Source organism: Cupressus sempervirens, chromosome 1, assembly GCF_028749045.1.
Source record: "Cupressus sempervirens isolate cs-2001-9-10 chromosome 1, ASM2874904v1, whole genome shotgun sequence".
In the NCBI taxonomy this organism is placed as follows: Eukaryota; Viridiplantae; Streptophyta; class Pinopsida; order Cupressales; family Cupressaceae; genus Cupressus; species Cupressus sempervirens.
The window spans coordinates 524,798,373-524,814,519 of NC_143118.1; the positions used below are offsets into that span (position 1 = coordinate 524,798,373).

General features: G+C 36.5%; 2 protein-coding genes across 3 annotated transcripts in view; both read left to right on the forward strand.

Moving 5' to 3' along the window:
* LOC149578526 (type 2 DNA topoisomerase 6 subunit B-like) overlaps positions 1-16,147 on the forward strand; it is a 125,213-nt gene that overhangs the window by 75,836 nt on the left and 33,230 nt on the right. The window lies entirely within an intron of this gene.
* Positions 116-2,922, forward strand: LOC149578527 (uncharacterized). The gene is made up of 6 exons (XM_089829657.1): positions 116-469; positions 594-892; positions 1,028-1,425; positions 1,535-1,758; positions 1,862-2,049; positions 2,147-2,922. The coding sequence occupies exons 1-6, from the start codon at positions 369-371 to the stop codon at positions 2,155-2,157; spliced, it is 1,221 nt and encodes a 406-aa protein (XP_089685783.1). The 5' UTR covers positions 116-368; the 3' UTR covers positions 2,158-2,922.

Sequence of the window (16,147 nt, forward strand, 5' to 3'; positions counted from 1 at the left end):
ATGCCCTACTTGGAGCTGCTGAAGGGAAAAAATTGAATAGGGAGAGGGTGAAATTAGCTATGAGGGAAGCTATAGTTGAATCTTAAGGAGCTCCTTTTGATATGTAAGAAGAAGAAGAAACACTTGAGAACATACCAGGATCTCTTAGTGGCCCATGGATCCGCAAACAAAATGTCTCTTTTATCAGTTCCACTTCTTCTATAGGTCCTAGTTCTTCATCACCATCCGCATCAGGGATAGGGAGTTATTTTGTGCCTAGGAACACACCTAGAGCACAACCATCATTAGAGGGCACTGCATGGTTCAAGGAGGTGCATGAGCAAATTGATATTGCAGCAGCTGATTTTTGGTTTTTCAACAATATCTCAATGAATGCGGCTGATAGTCCCTATTGGGTCAATATGGTGAATGCAATTTCAATATTGGGCAAAGGGTACAAGCCGCCTAATCGCAAGGATATGAGTGGAAGGTTAGTATTTTACTATTTAGTAATTGTAAATAATTGTGATTCACTTCAGTTCATTGTTATATTTTAAATCTTAATTGTTATTTCCTATTTTTTACTAACACTTTATTACACCTAAATTTTGTAGGTTGCTTGACAATGCGGTTGGTAGGGCAAGAATATTGATAGAAGACCAAAACAAACAGTGGAAGAAGTATGGCTGCACCATTTTATCTGATGGGTGGATAGATGGAAGAAGTAGAACCATTATTAATTTCTTGGTTGCTTGCAAAGATGATGTGTTGTTTTGGAAATCTGTTGACGCCTCCAACAAAGTGAAAAATGCACACACATTGGTTTTAATGTTGGAGAATGTTGTCATGGAGGTGGGAGTAGAGGATGTGGTGCAAATAATCACAAATAATGCAGTAGCATATGTGGCAGCAGGTAAATTTAATTTTTTATGTTCGAATCAATATGAATCATGAATGTAATGCTATGGTATTATTCAATTTAGATTTGATGTAAATACTAAATATGGAAAGTTTGTAACTAATTATTGATTTTTTGCTAATCTGTTAGGTAGAATCCTCCAAGAGAGGCATCCCACACTTTTTTGGTCACCTTGTGCAGCACATGTCCTTGACCTTCTTTGGGAGGACATAGAAAAACTTGATTGGGTGAGTCCAGTTGTTGAAGATGCTAGGCAAGTCACCAAATATATCTATAATCACCCATGGGTTCTTAGTTTGATGAGAAAGACCACTAAAGGCAAAGATTTGGTGAGACTTGCTATGACAAGGTTTGCAACGGTTTTCTTGACGTTGCAAAGTATTCTTGACCACATATTGGCTCTGAAACAAATGTTTGTGTGTGCTGATTGGGTTGCTTCATCTTACTCAAAGAAGCCCAAAGGAGAGGCTGTGGCACGGATAGTCTTTGATGAAAGTTTCTTTGCAAAGGCTAAGGAGATTGTGGGGGTAACTTAAAGAATCAAAACATTATATTTTTAGTTTATTCAAGTTTCATTATTAATTCATAACTTACTATGTTATTAACTAATTTGTATTTTTCAAATTTCAAATGTAGATGTCTCTGCCCCTGGTTCTAGTCTTGCACATATGTGATGGGCAGCAATCCCCAATGGGAGGTCTTTATGAGGCCATGGATAGGGCCAAAGAGGCTATTAGAAGTTACTATCATGGGGATAGTATCAGATTTGACCCCATTTCGGAAATAATTGATAGGAGGTGGAACAATATGCTCCACCAACCCATTCATGCAGTAGGCTACTTCCTCAACCCCAAATTCAGGTACTGTGATTGTCCTTGAAGTTGAGATTTTACTAAGACTTTATTTTACTTTACTTCTTAAGGTTGTATAGTAAGACTTGATATCGTTTTCTATTTGTTTTAGGGTTGATGATTCCTGCTTAGATCCTAATGGAGAGGTCATGAAAGGTCTCTCTAAATGCATTGAGAGAATCATATCTAATGAAGCAGAGAGAGACCTTATTGTGACTGAACAACAAGTCTATCTGGAACCGAGGGGTAATTTGTTCTCTTCTATGCTAGCAAAGATAGCAAGATCTACTCAAGCACCAAGTAAAGCGTCAAACTTTAAAACTTTTGCTAATTGATAAGTTGCGTTTCTGATTATCTTTTTTTATTGTTTTATAACTTTTTATATTTTGTTTTGCAGATTCTTGGTAGGCAAGTTGGGGTGGCAATACCCCCAATTTAAAGAATTTTGCTCTCTGAGTCCTATGCCAACCTTGTAGCTCATCCCATTGTGAGCGCAATTGAAGCTTGTTTGAGTCCATCCATACAAAGAAAAGAAATAGAATGACTCAAAAACGGCTTAATGACCTTGTTTATGTGCACTATAATCTTAAGTTGTGCATAAAAAGGCATAGGGTTCAGCACTACTTGGTCCACTTGATCTAGATGAGATAGATCCTTATTCTGATTGGACAACACACGAGCCAGGTCCATTGTTTACACTAGATGAGATCGCTGATTTGGAGAGGCAGGCCATGCAGGGGGATGCTGGAACTGATTTTCATTTCACAATGGATGACATTGAGGACGAGGACGAGGATGATGATGATTCAGGCTCAAAGGATGAGGCATTACTAGTGCCACATATAGGAGGAGATGCATCCTCTTCCAGGATGTTGAGCTAGTCAGTCGCCATGTCAAGCGAGGAGGCACAACCACAGAGTTCACAGTCACGCAGCTCACGCCCTATCTCAGTGCGGGGCACTTCTTTGAGGACTAGACCCCCTCGCTTTCCTGCTAGTGCAACTGGAAAGAGGAAGATGTGATTGTATTGATGTATTTAGACTTTTAGTATTTACTTCTAGTTTGACAGATTGAAACTATTTACTATTTTGCTTCCTGCCATGAGCATTTCGTATGAGAATGCAAATTTGTATGCACTGTGCATTTATATATATCTAAACTCTGCTTGTTTTTTGTGTATTCTCTTTAATTAACTTATTAGATATATCTTCTCATTAAATTTTGCAAAATAAATGTATTTTTAATTAAATTTCAGCCGTTTTTTTAGGTTCCCAAGTTTTCCCCATTTTTTTTTAAATCGCCAAGTTTTTCCTGATTAAACTTTTGGGGAGCTTGGCGAGTTTTCCAACTATGGTTGTGAAGAACTGGGCTCCTTTTGGAAGGCTCCTTTCATTTTTTACTGCTTGTTTAAACGAACATGGTCTAGATTGTTGTTTGCATTTTTTTCCATTTTTGCTACTGCCTTGCACACCCTTAGGACGAGACTCAATCTTTTTCTAGCCAGTGGATTAGGGTTCAAAACCACAATTTTGTTGCAAAGAGTGTTGGGTTGATATTTTGCAACCGACAGTTTTGGTTAAAAGTCAATCTCAAAATAGGATGACCAGCCACAGTGTGTGAGATAGAGTCTCTTCTACCTTAAAGGGAAGGCTCCCCCTTCTCACCATTCCTTGGATCAACTCAAGGTAAGGAAGAAGTTGAGAGATTTGAAAGGGTATTTCCAACATTCTTTCCTCTTAGCTTTTAGGAAACAATCCGCTTACTCACGGAGCGATTAATGGGCAAGAGGAAACCTTGAACTACACTTCTATCTAGAGTTGTAAACGATGATATCAATGAACTCACACTAACTTAAAGACTAGCTGAAAGTGTACCGATTTGGCTCTAAGTCTGGTCTTAATCTATTCTATTAGAATAATCTTTACTATTGGGGTGCAAAGACTTCCAGAAGTAAAGGATTCTAACTATTTTGTGAATCAAGAAAGAGATATAAGCTATAGTCAAAGCTTCCAGTCTATATATCTCTACAATTGCTCCTAGTCAAAGCTTTGGCTCCGATTACTTCCTAATTCTTTTTATACTCAATTATCAAGAAAGCAAAAAACACATGAATCAAAGATAACAAATGCAAATCACAGTCAAAGCTTCAAACTTGCCCAAGTAACAGTTTTACTCAATCAAAGTTCAGTTTCAATTGATTCTTTGTATTCACTTTTCTTTCAAAATGGCATTACACAATCGAAGTTATGCTTGCGCAATTTCTCCAGAGCTCTCTTGCATACAATAAAAGATAGATTTTACAACGAGAGAGCACTCCTTAATATAGGCAAAGGAGTTGAGAAAAAGATGGAGGAGAAAGTGGGAGCAACTCAACCAACTTTGACCTAGTCTAACTAAAAAGAGAAATTTTTGGATTACATGTCACTGCACATGCAAATTGTATTACATGTAATTACACAATTTCATGCAATAGATCCTCTTCAATCTACAAACATGAAAACAAAATAACAATCTTAAAGATTGTTCTTTAGTGCCTTGAATTTGATGATGACATCACGTCCTATAGGAAAATCTGAAATCTCCATTGTCTTTGATATGGCTTCTATTCTTATTGCATCGGCATATGCTGATTTCACAATCTTGAAATTTGTTGATAGAGAATCCCACGAGTGCTTTGCTAAGGATTTGTAAAAAAAAAACCTGTTCATTGTATGGGAAATAAAATCTTCAAAATCTAAATCAACATTGACCATGTTTGTATATTTTGAAGTCATTCGTTCAGCTGCAATCAAGTTGCAATGTTCATTAAGAATTTGGCATCCTATTTGCTCCAAGTTACATGTGATTCCTGTTTCTACTGCTTGGCAATCTTCTTAGTTTGCCTGCAACTTTGCTACAAGCTTTCTGAGTGTCTCTTCTTTGTAACCCATGAGTCCATGGCATTTGTAGAACATTTCACAAGATGGAAGAACGTCGCACGTGACCATGGCATCTAGATCAAATTTGACAATCTCATCTCAGCCATTTAGAATTTCTTTCAAAGTGTTAGCTTCCTGAGTCAAAGATGCAATCAAATCATGTACTATGTCTTCCATACTTTCTATACATCTAAGGACTTTGACCGTATCTGTAATAGCATGTACTCCTTTAGAAAAATGACTTCTCCTATCCAAGACTGTGTAGCTTCTACTATCCTCTTTTCTCAAGGTGTCTGAGATACAATTGCATGTTGTGAGGATTATTTCAAACAACCTTATTTAAGCGAGCAACCTCTTGCTTGAGCTGATTTTTCTTTTCCCATAATTCATGATTGCTTTTTGACACATTGGCAAGTGCGTCTTGAGCATTTTGTAAGCAATCCAGTTGTGACTGCTTTCCAATTTCTATTTTGGTGAATTTTTAATCAGAATGGGTAAATTCTTCAACTGGCTTGTCCACAAATGGCTCAACAACCTCTACAAACTTAGTCTTTTCAAAATCAACTAAGATCCTAGAAACAATCTTATCTATCAAAGATTTCAACTTAGTTTTTTTAATAGGAAGGTCATCTTGGGGTACGACAACCTTTCTTCTCTTCATTGTGATCTTGCTTAACCATGCAGGCAAACTGAAATTTTCATCTACAAAAACAGGCGCAGTGGTGACTATAGGCATTGATCTTGATTATATTTTTGTTGTGACCGACCATGATTCAGTTTGTATATCTGAATTCATAGGTGCATGATAGGAAGATTTTGTCATGAACAATTCAAAACAAGTTATGGATGTATCAAGTTGAGAAACTTGACCTTCTGTGAGGGTTGGAAAATCCTCAAACACATTCCCCAAGTGTTTGCATTGTTCAACTGTTAAAATGGGAGGAATTGCTGAAGATATAGGAAGTGCTGATGTATTTACTTCTAAGGTCAGATAGAAGGTGAGAGGACGGTGGAGGATGAATCCACATCACATCTATTGCACCCAAGAAAGGTGCTTCCTGCATACATGGTCCTTGAGTTTGTGTAGGCCGTGGAGGAGAGATAATCATGACCTCTCTTTTTGCCTCCTCATCTTCTTTATCAAGCCCTTCATGTGATTATCCTTCCGACTCTTGAACTTGTTCAGGTGTCTAAGATAATTTAAAACCCCTTTCTACCTTTCAATTTAAATTTGAGAGATTTCTTTATATCAAAGGAAGATGCACCATCTTTGCCTACAATTTCTAATTGTGACTTCCTTCCAGGTGGACCAAAACTTCCACAATCCACCCTCAATTGACCCTTTTGAGACTTTTGATTTTCAACCACATGTTAGAGTTTGCCAAGATGGATTGAAATCAATCAAGGATAGAAGTACCTTCTTTTTGTTGCCATTGAATGAGAAAAGGGCATCGTTTATAAAAACCAACCCGATGATATTTTGGATCGAGAATATTACCATTATCTTCAATTTGAAAATCAGATGGAATCTCAAGCATATTAAGATCAATAATTTGCTGCTGTAACATATGAATTTTCTTAACCAAATCATACAATCTCAAATTAAACTAATTTTCACAAGTAATTGAATTCATTTCACATGACATTGATTTATACCATCGGATTATAATTGAAAGAAACTCTTTTCAATCTATCTTACATATTTACGAGAAACAAAAGATATATTTAAGTATTGCTAACATTTTAACTACTTCTAAATATTCAATTGAAAATAAAGTAACGACTAATTATATCAATTGAAAATCCTATTAACTCAAAGTAAATGTTTTCTCTATCTTGGAATGAAAATAACCATCTATTCATTCAGAGGTTAGAAGTGAAAGAAACATATAGTGTAAATGAAAAAATTTCTTTAACTCGTTGTCCAAACCTTGACATTGGTGAGAGGAGAAGCATTGACATAGGCTTAACCTCCCAAACGCAGACCATTACTTATCCCCACACATTCTAAATTAATAGAACGACTCTCTCTACCTTGGGATCGGGCTTAAGATGTTCATAAGCCCAGCCATAAGAGTAATTAGGTGGGTTGAAGTCCCAACAGTTATTCTCCAAAATAATTGAAGCATCTGGACAATCAACAAAGATCACACGTTCGACACATCTGCCTAATTTCTACCTTGGCCAAGGATTTCAAATTGGGTCTACAAACCCGATCTCCACCACTCGACTTGACAACATTTTACATAATTGGAACATGCATGAGCTATTGTAGTTTTCAGCTTATTATTTATTTAATCTAATGCCATTCTTTTTTTGTTCAGACTCTCTATACCTCCTCACTTTCTCAGGCTGCCATGCCGGTGATTCCTGGGTGCTCATGAGTCATATCCACTATCACCTCTTCACCTAAATGGCATTATCGCCGGTGAATTCCTCGGTGTTGGATATATTTACCATCTCAGTATGGTAGAAATGAATGTACTAAATTCTGATCAGAGTTATTTATTCAAGTTTATTATTGCATTTCCATGGTTGATACTCTAAATAAAACAGAGATTATCAATGAGATTTTGGACAGACTAGTTGAACTAAAATCTTCTCTTTATCATTTGATTTCAGACTGAAAAGAAAATTAAGTGGTTTCAGTATTGAATATAATACAACAGATACACAATTGGAATGGAAATAAATATATATTGGTTCAAAGTTCAGTCAGTTCCATTGTATAATCAAGGCTCACAGCTGGCATAGCAATATGATTGAAAACAAACATGGTTCGATGGTTCTTATAGACATAGCAAGTGAAAGAATATTAAAACATATCAGAAAAGCCTTACGTGACTCTCTGTTTGCTCCTGAACTCTCTCATGGCAGGAAGAAAATCCCCGATCCTTGTTTAGAGCTGCTGTTATGAGGTCGTGAGGACAGTATGGTTAATGAAATGAAAAGAAATAAATTTGGAAGTAAACGCAGTTTCCTCCTTTAACGGTGAGGGTCGAGAGTCACCGAAAATAGAGAGGGAAAAGATGAATGAATCGATACACTCGTGAGACTCTAATATAAAGCTTAACTTGGTTCATCGGCTTCCAACAGTTACAAGAATTCATTCAAAAACCATTCAAATCGATAAAAGAGGAAAGAAAAGGAGGGAAAGAAAAGAAAGAAAAATAAGTAGTTAAAGGGTTATTATTATTATATATTCTTATCTACGCTCATGTGTACGTATTGATAAGGTGGCATCATTAGATTATAATTTATAATGTATTGGTGTCACCTTATTTTTATATACATATGTTCTTATTTGAGAGTATTTAATAATAATTAAATAATAAATTCTTTTAAAGGTAGGAATTATGTTTAATTTATATTATTTATTATAATGTTCCTTTTATAGCTCATGCGGTTCCACCATGTAACATGTTATCAAATCCTAGTAACTTTGCCAGGGTAGTCTTTAGGTCAAACCTATCGATTCTGATGACTGGACCATTTGATCACCCCCCTTCCGATGACCCCGTTTAGCAATGCTTCCCCTCTCATTAGTCTTCTTCTTGCAATCACTCAAACATAAATTCTTGCCAAGACATTAATTCAAGATATATTAATTGTTAATTCAAAGCCATTGCCGATCATCTAGTGACCTTTAAATATTTCATCAATGCCTAAATAACTAACTCATTTCACATGATCAGGAAGAAATAAATTGATACAATGGCTATAATTAACTAACTCACTTCAAATGATCAGAAAGAAATAAATTGATACAACGGCTATAATTAACTAACACACTTCACATGATCAGGAGAAATAAATTGATATAATGGCTATAATTAACTAACTTGCTTCACATGATCAGGAAGAAATAAATTGATACAATGGCTATAATTAACTAACACACTTCACATTAACATAATTTGTTAAACCAACGACCATGTTCAATTCAAAATTTAGGGCAAAAATTTGGGATGTAACATTCCCACCCCTTTAGATTTTTCATCGTCCTCAATGAAAATAATTGCAAATTTAAGTAGTACTTAGTCAGTTATATGAAAAGAAAGGAAATATTCAGTTTTCAATCTCAGAGAAAAGATAGGGATATTTTCGAAAAATATTATGATAATCCTCTCAGGTAGCATTATCTTCAATATACTAGTTCCACTCGACCTTGCACTATGTTACTTCTCAATTTCTTAAGTGTAGCTTACGTACCTCGAGTATTCTGTGCGGTCTTACCTCTACCACTTCTGGCCCTCACAGTTGCAGTAATTTCCAATCAATCATATGTTCATGGTGGGTAATATACTTTTTAAGATAAGACACATGGAAGACGTCATGCATCCTGGCAAAGGCTGGTGGTGATGGAGCCCAAATTTCCAAGTCAATTCAGGTTTTTCATCAGCAAATGCACATGAGCTTCAAGAGTGTTACATAGATCTCTCTAGAGAGTTGGAGATGGTCAACCTTCAAACGTGAACCAGGTGGAAAAAGCTTCTTTATATATTGATACAAATCTGGAGTTACCAGCATTGTGAAGATTCTTACAGCCATAAATGTTGATTTATAAATCTACTGAAAGGAAAAATGTGCAAAGTGCTGGCATCAAGGTGAACTATCTCTACAAGTTGAAAGAGATAGAAGAAAATGCCCAGAAATACTTAGAATACAGGTTATATTGGAGCTTCAACTTTCATCGAATCTCATTTAAAACAGTCCCTATAATCGTTTATGGTACCTTCCTATGTGGTATCCTTGCATGTACTTGGGTCAATCTCATAAAGTTTACAAAGGGAGCAAATAACATAAATATCTCAGGTGAAAATTAAGCAAATGATGGAGCTCCAGTACCTTACTATCGGAAGTTGTAATTCCAATGTGCTAAAAATGATGCCGATGACAAGTCTATCATTTGGAAACTATTAGTGGTCATTTTTGTTTTGTTAAGCTCTAACTCATCTTATCCGTCTATTGTTCTGGATCCGATCACGTTGAATACATTTTCTGCAACTCTATTGTTGCCAGACATGCATAAATGAAGGAAAGAGGCGGCTAAGTCTGCACTGCAAGCAGATGGGAATTCTGAGTGAGCATGATGGATATTGCATAACCTGGATGCTATTCTTGGTAATTATTTGGACATTTGAAAACTTTTGAATCATTCACGGCATTTATAATGGCAATAATATAAACCCGTTGAAGGAAATTAACCATTGACAAGGAATGTTTCACATTCAGTTGTTGCAATTTCTTCAGTGTAGTTGCGTCTGAACTCGAGAGAGATGTAAGAAATTTATGATCGTCAAAATTGCAGAGAATGAAGTACCCTCGATAACAAGCCAATAATATTAATGAATTTATTGTGATGAAAGTTTTAAAAATAATAATGCCAAGTCATCGTTCAACAAGCGCAATCTAAAAGAGGATGGTTAATTTTAAAAAAAGAAGTATATATATATATATATTTATGATTAATGTTAATTATATATGAAGAGACGTGACTTGAATACCTAAAGTCACTTTCTTTTGCATATTCAAATATAAATATGGAACGATGGTGAGGGGTAAAAGGGAGGGTAATATCTGAACATTCATATTAAGAGGAAGCATTTTATTTTGTAAGGAGGAATAAGGGTTCAATATGATTTTCTAATAAAATTCCATTATTTTATTATTATAAAATTATTTTATTTTAATAATAAAATAAAAGTGTTCTTTGTTTATCATTAATGGCACGGAGATTTAAAACCACAGGCGAATCGTCCTTCATAATTATATTTTAGAGTTCTGCATATGATTTTGTTATTAGATAAGCGGACATGGTCAATTAGCATTTTAAATTTGATCATCATAGGTGTTGTGAAATATTTAATTATTTCCACAGCTATGTCCAGTTTGTCTCAGTAGAGTTAAAATTCAATTTGGACTAATTTAAGATTGCATCATAATTGGTCTGTCGCATCTAGATTATCAAAATTGTTGGTAGTACAAGTGCATTGAACATTATGAAGTTGTATGTAAAAATTCTCTGAAGTTGACTCTATCGCTCGGATGAGCAAAGGCACTGGTCTTTTTGTTGAAGTCAGAAAATCAATATATTCCTCCTGCAAGCATCAAATTTATTATTAATCAATTATTCAAAACATTTAATCATTATTCAGCATTTCAGTTTCATTTTGATCGAGTTCAAGGACCTTGCTAGCCGAGGAACTCGCAAAGTTTAAATTCGCTATAAAAAACCCTTGAATTGAGTAGTCAGTGTTCAAGGTGAAGGCTTACCCGCCTGGGTGTAGCGGAGCCCGAAGTGCAGGGGAATCTAAGCGATTTCTGTTCGTTGGCCAAAATTTGATTGAGAGATCCTATCGGAGAAGTGGCAGGCTCTTGGATTTCCAATCTGCAGTTTTGGGAACCAACAGATTGCAGTGTCACTGATGGAGCCCAAATTTCCAAGTCAATTCAGGTTTTTCATCAGCAAATGCACATGAGCTTCAAGAGTATTACATAGATCTCTCTAGAGAGTTGGAGATGGTCAACCTTCAAACGTGAACCAAGTGGAAAAAGCTTCTTTATATATTGATACAAATCTGGAGTTACCAGCGTTGTGAAGATTCTTACAGCCATAAATGTTGATTTATAAATCTACTGAAAGGAAAAATGTGCAAAGTGCTGGCATCAAGGTGAACTATCTCTACAGGTTGAAAGAGATAGAAGAAAATGCCCAGAAATACTTAGAATACAGGTTATATTGGAGCTTCAACTTTCACCGAATCTCATTTAAAACAGTACCTATAATCGTTTATGGTGCCTTCCTATGTGGTATCCTTGCATGTACTTGGGTCAATCTCATAAAGTTTACAAAGGGAGCAAATAACATAAATATCTCAGGTGAAAATTAAGCAAATGATGGAGCTCCAGTACCTTACTATCGGAAGTTGTAATTCCAATGTGCTAAAAGTGATGCCGATGACAAGTCTATCATTTGGAAACTATCGGTGGTCATTTTTGTTTTGTTAAGCTCTAACTCATCTTATCCGTCTATTGTTCTGGATCTGATCACGTTGAATACATTTTCTGCAACTCTATTGTTGCCAGACATGCATAAATGAAGGAAAGAGGCGGCTAAGTCTGCACTGCAAGCAGATGGGAATTCTGAGTGAGCACGATGGATATTGCATAACCTGGATGCTATTCTTGGTAATTATTTGGACATTTGAAAACTTCTGAATCATTCACGACATTTATAATGGCAATAATATAAACCTGTTGAAGGAAATTAACCATTGACAAGGAATGTTTCACATTCAGTTGTTGCAATTTCTTCAGTGTAGTTGCGTCTGAACTCGAGAGAGATGTAAGAAATTTATGATCGTCAAAATTGCAGAGAATGAAGTACCCTCGATAACAAGCCAATAATATTAATGAATTTATTTCCTCATAGCTAAAGTGAACCATGCAGTGATGAAAGTTTTAAAAATAATAATGCCAAGTCATCGTTCAACAAGCGCAATCTAAAAGAGGATGGTTAATTTAAAAAAAAGAAGTATATATATATATATTTATGATTAATGTTAATTATATATGAAGAGACGTGACTTGAATACCTAAAGTCACTTTCTTTTGTATATTCAAATATAAATATGGAACGATGGTGAGGGGTAAAAGGGAGGGTAATATCCGAACATTCATATTGAGAGGAAGCATTTTATATTGTAAGGAGGAATAAGGGTTCAATATGATTTTATAATAAGATTCCATTATTTTATTATTATAAAATTATTTTATTTTAATAATAAAATAAAAATGTTCTTTGTTTATCATTAATGGCACGAAGATTTAAAACCACAGGCGAATCGTCCTTCATAATTATATTTTAGAGTTCTGCATATGATTTTGTTATCAGATAAGTGGACATGGTCAATTAGCATTTTAAATTTGATCATCATAGGTGTTGTGAAATATTTAATTATTTCCACAGCTATGTCCAGTTTGTCTCAGTAGAGTTAAAATTCAATCTGGACTAATTTAAGATTGCATCATAATTGGTCTGTCGCATCTAGATTATCAAAATTGTTGGCAGTACAAGTGCATTGAACATTATGAAGTTGTATGTAAAAATTTTCTGAAGTTGACTCTATCGCCCGGATGAGCAAAGGCACTGGTCTTTTTGTTGAAGTCAAAAAATCAATATATTCCCCCTGCAAGCATCAAATTTATTATTAATCAATTATTCAAAACATTTAACCATTATTCAGCATTTCAGTTTCATTTTGATCGAGTTCAAGGACCTTGCCAGCCGAGGAACTCGCAAAGTTTAAATTCGCTATAAAAAACCCTTGAATTGAGTAGTCAGTGTTCAAGGTGAAGGCTTACCTGCCTGGGTGTAGCGGAGCCCGAAGTGCAGGGGAATCTAAGCGATTTCCATTCGTTGGCCAAAATTTGATTGAGAGATCCTACCGGAGAAGTGGCAGGCTCTTGGATTTCCAATCTGCGGTTTTGGGAACCAACAGGTGGTAAACCAATCCTGTATGCCACTGGATTAACAACCTCCAAAACTTCAAAGGGTCCTACATATCTCGGGGCTAACTTAGTATTCTTGCCAAATTTGATAGTACTTTTCTGATGTTTAACCCTTAGGAACACCTTGTCCCCTACTGAGAATTCTTTGGGTGTTCTTTTAGCATCAGCATAACTCTTCTCTCTGTCGTTTGCTTCCTTCAACCTCTGATGAATCTGGAGTACCTTTCCATCTCCTGAAGCATTTTAGGCCCGATAATGATTCTATCTTCTAATCGATTCCAACTTACTGGACTTCTGCACTTACGACCATACAAAGCCTCAAAAGGAGCTATTCTAATGGTGGATTGATAAGAGTTATTATATGCAAATTCTACCAGAGGTAAGTATGTTTCCCATTGGTATTGCTGGTCCATACAGTATACTCTTAGGAGATCCTCTAATACTTGATTTACTCATTCGGTCTGACCATCTGTCTTAGGATGATAGGCTAAAATAATATTTAATTTGGTGCCCAAAGCTATAAATAATGTCTGCCAAAATCTGAAAGTTTTAGATTACGGTAAAAATAGGTTTTGAAGGGACCTCGAAACCCTTTCACATCCTCAAAAAGGAAAAAGCAACACAGCCATCAGGAAAAGAGCCCTTAAAGCTACTAGAAGCAGCACCAAAATCAAGTTTTACAAGGACCTGAAACCACTTACATAGTCCAAAAGTACGCAAGTTTTACAAGGACCTGGAACCTCCAATATAGTTTAAAACTAAAAACCAGAAAACAGGACCAAACACAGGAACCAGAAGAAACAACCAGCAAAAAAGCTCTGAACAGGAACCCAACCAGAAAAGAAGACCCAAAGAAACTATTGCAGTTCCGTGATCATCTTATCTGCTCCTTACCAATCTTAGCCATATCTTGGATGGAGTTAGTAGCCGAAGAAACAACAACAATCAAGGCTTTCTTCCTCGAACTCTGTCTTGTCCTCTTGCTAGGGCCCTCCGAAGATATGGTTCCTTCATTTGCTCTTTTTCCCAGGCTTGCCGCAGCAGCACAGATGCTTGAAGTTACCTGGTCCATTTTTGTTCCACTTTCCTTGATAAGCATTCTAAGATTCTGCTCATAATCCTTAAGTTTTTTTGGGATGTCTCCCATTTGCACCTCCAAGTGTTTGATAATAGCTCGGTTAGCCTCTTGGTTATGTTGCAAGGTTTCCACTTTCTTCTTCAACCCCATTATTTCATTATAAATCCAAAAATCGACTTGGAGGAAAGAATCAACTTTAAGTTTGGCAGAATGCAGGAAGGAGAGCTTGGTTTCCCTCACCGGGGAAGTCACCCGCGTCTTCAGCAGTGGTATGTGTCGGGGACCTAACTTTATCAATTTGTTCCTCACCATCCAACGTCTCCTCCTCTCTAGTCTCCACAAGGTCATGTTGACTAGGGACCTCCTTATCTTGTCCCTCAGTCTCCTTCGCAGGAGTGGAAGCCTTCCCCATGTTTTCCTCCTCACTCATAATGGCTAGACCATCAATTAAATTATCTTTATCTTTATCACCTCCCTCGGACACAGTCTGAGTACCCTCATTATTAGACTTGCTCTGTTCCGAGTTATCCTTAGTTGTTTCTTCCTCTCTCCCTTTCTCATTTTTTCCTTTCGTTTCCGGATAACCTTCCAGGTTAGAGCTAAACTCCCCAACATCCGTCCCTTCCTCTTCCTCTGGGACATCCTTATCTGAGTCTTCAGTACTCTCCACCTCAGTATCCTCTTCAACAATTTGTCTTCAAGAGCTAGACGGTTTCAGTTTTGCCTTATCTTTCCCTAACATTCTCATCAATTTTACATTTTATGGACTGAGAATCCTTATGTTTGCCAGTGGAGGGAGACGAAGCAATGGATTTATTTTTACAAAAACCCTCTATGAACAATATCAGACCTTCATGTAAAATGGGTCGTGACTCTTTCTTTCTATGGGCATGCAAGCTTTGAAGCAAAGAGAAATGCAAATAGAAAGGGAAGGAAATTCTGTCCTTACACCTAAAATGGTTAAGAAAGACAAAGTGGAATTTGTGCACCCTTTATTCCTACCATCAAGGATAAAGTACTCACGAATACAACCAAGCACATCACACCAAATACCTTTAATCTGTTGCACATCAAAGAAGTCTCCATTCTTCTCCAATTGCATCTCCTCATCATCAATCTTTAGGAATTTTTTGTAGGCTGCATTGGAAACACTGGTCTGTTTCGAGAATTTAATACCTTTCATGGGGAGCCCAGTAACTTTGGCTATGAATTCCTCAGTAAGCTTCATAGTGACTCCGTGGAGAGTAACTTTGTCATCAACCCAATTTTTGAAGAAGGCGGTGGTGACATGGGGTTTGAATCCATGCAACTGCTGCAGAAAACTGACCACCTTCCCTTTCTGGAGAATCTTCCAAACGTCCTGCCTAGCCTTCCAATCATCACATTTTTTGGGCTCCTGCTTCTTCGGTTCACCCCCCATTTTATAGAGTGAACAAAAAACCAGAGACACCCAGATACTAATAGCAGAGAGGTTGAAATGAGACCAATTTTTTGTGACTCGAGATCGAGGTCGCCTTTTCGATGATATGTGCAGAGAGCACATAACCTTCACATGAATGTACCTCTTTCGGGAAGGTAATCTGACAGTCGTAAGGCCACTCTTGCAAATCATTAAATTTCTAATCCAAGCAAATCTTTCCCACTTTGGAATGAATAGCATCATAATTAATAATCGCTTTAAGATCCACATGCTTGTTTAATTCATCAAACCACCTCACCTTATGACCTGTTTGAACTACATGATTGGCTATCCAGTCAACGGCCCCGTTGGCTTCTCTATATGTATGGGAAATAACCACTTTTTCAAATTTTTGAAATAAGGTTTTAATTTCCATAACCGTAGCCTCTATAGACCATGAGATAGAATTTTTATTATTTAGGGTATTAA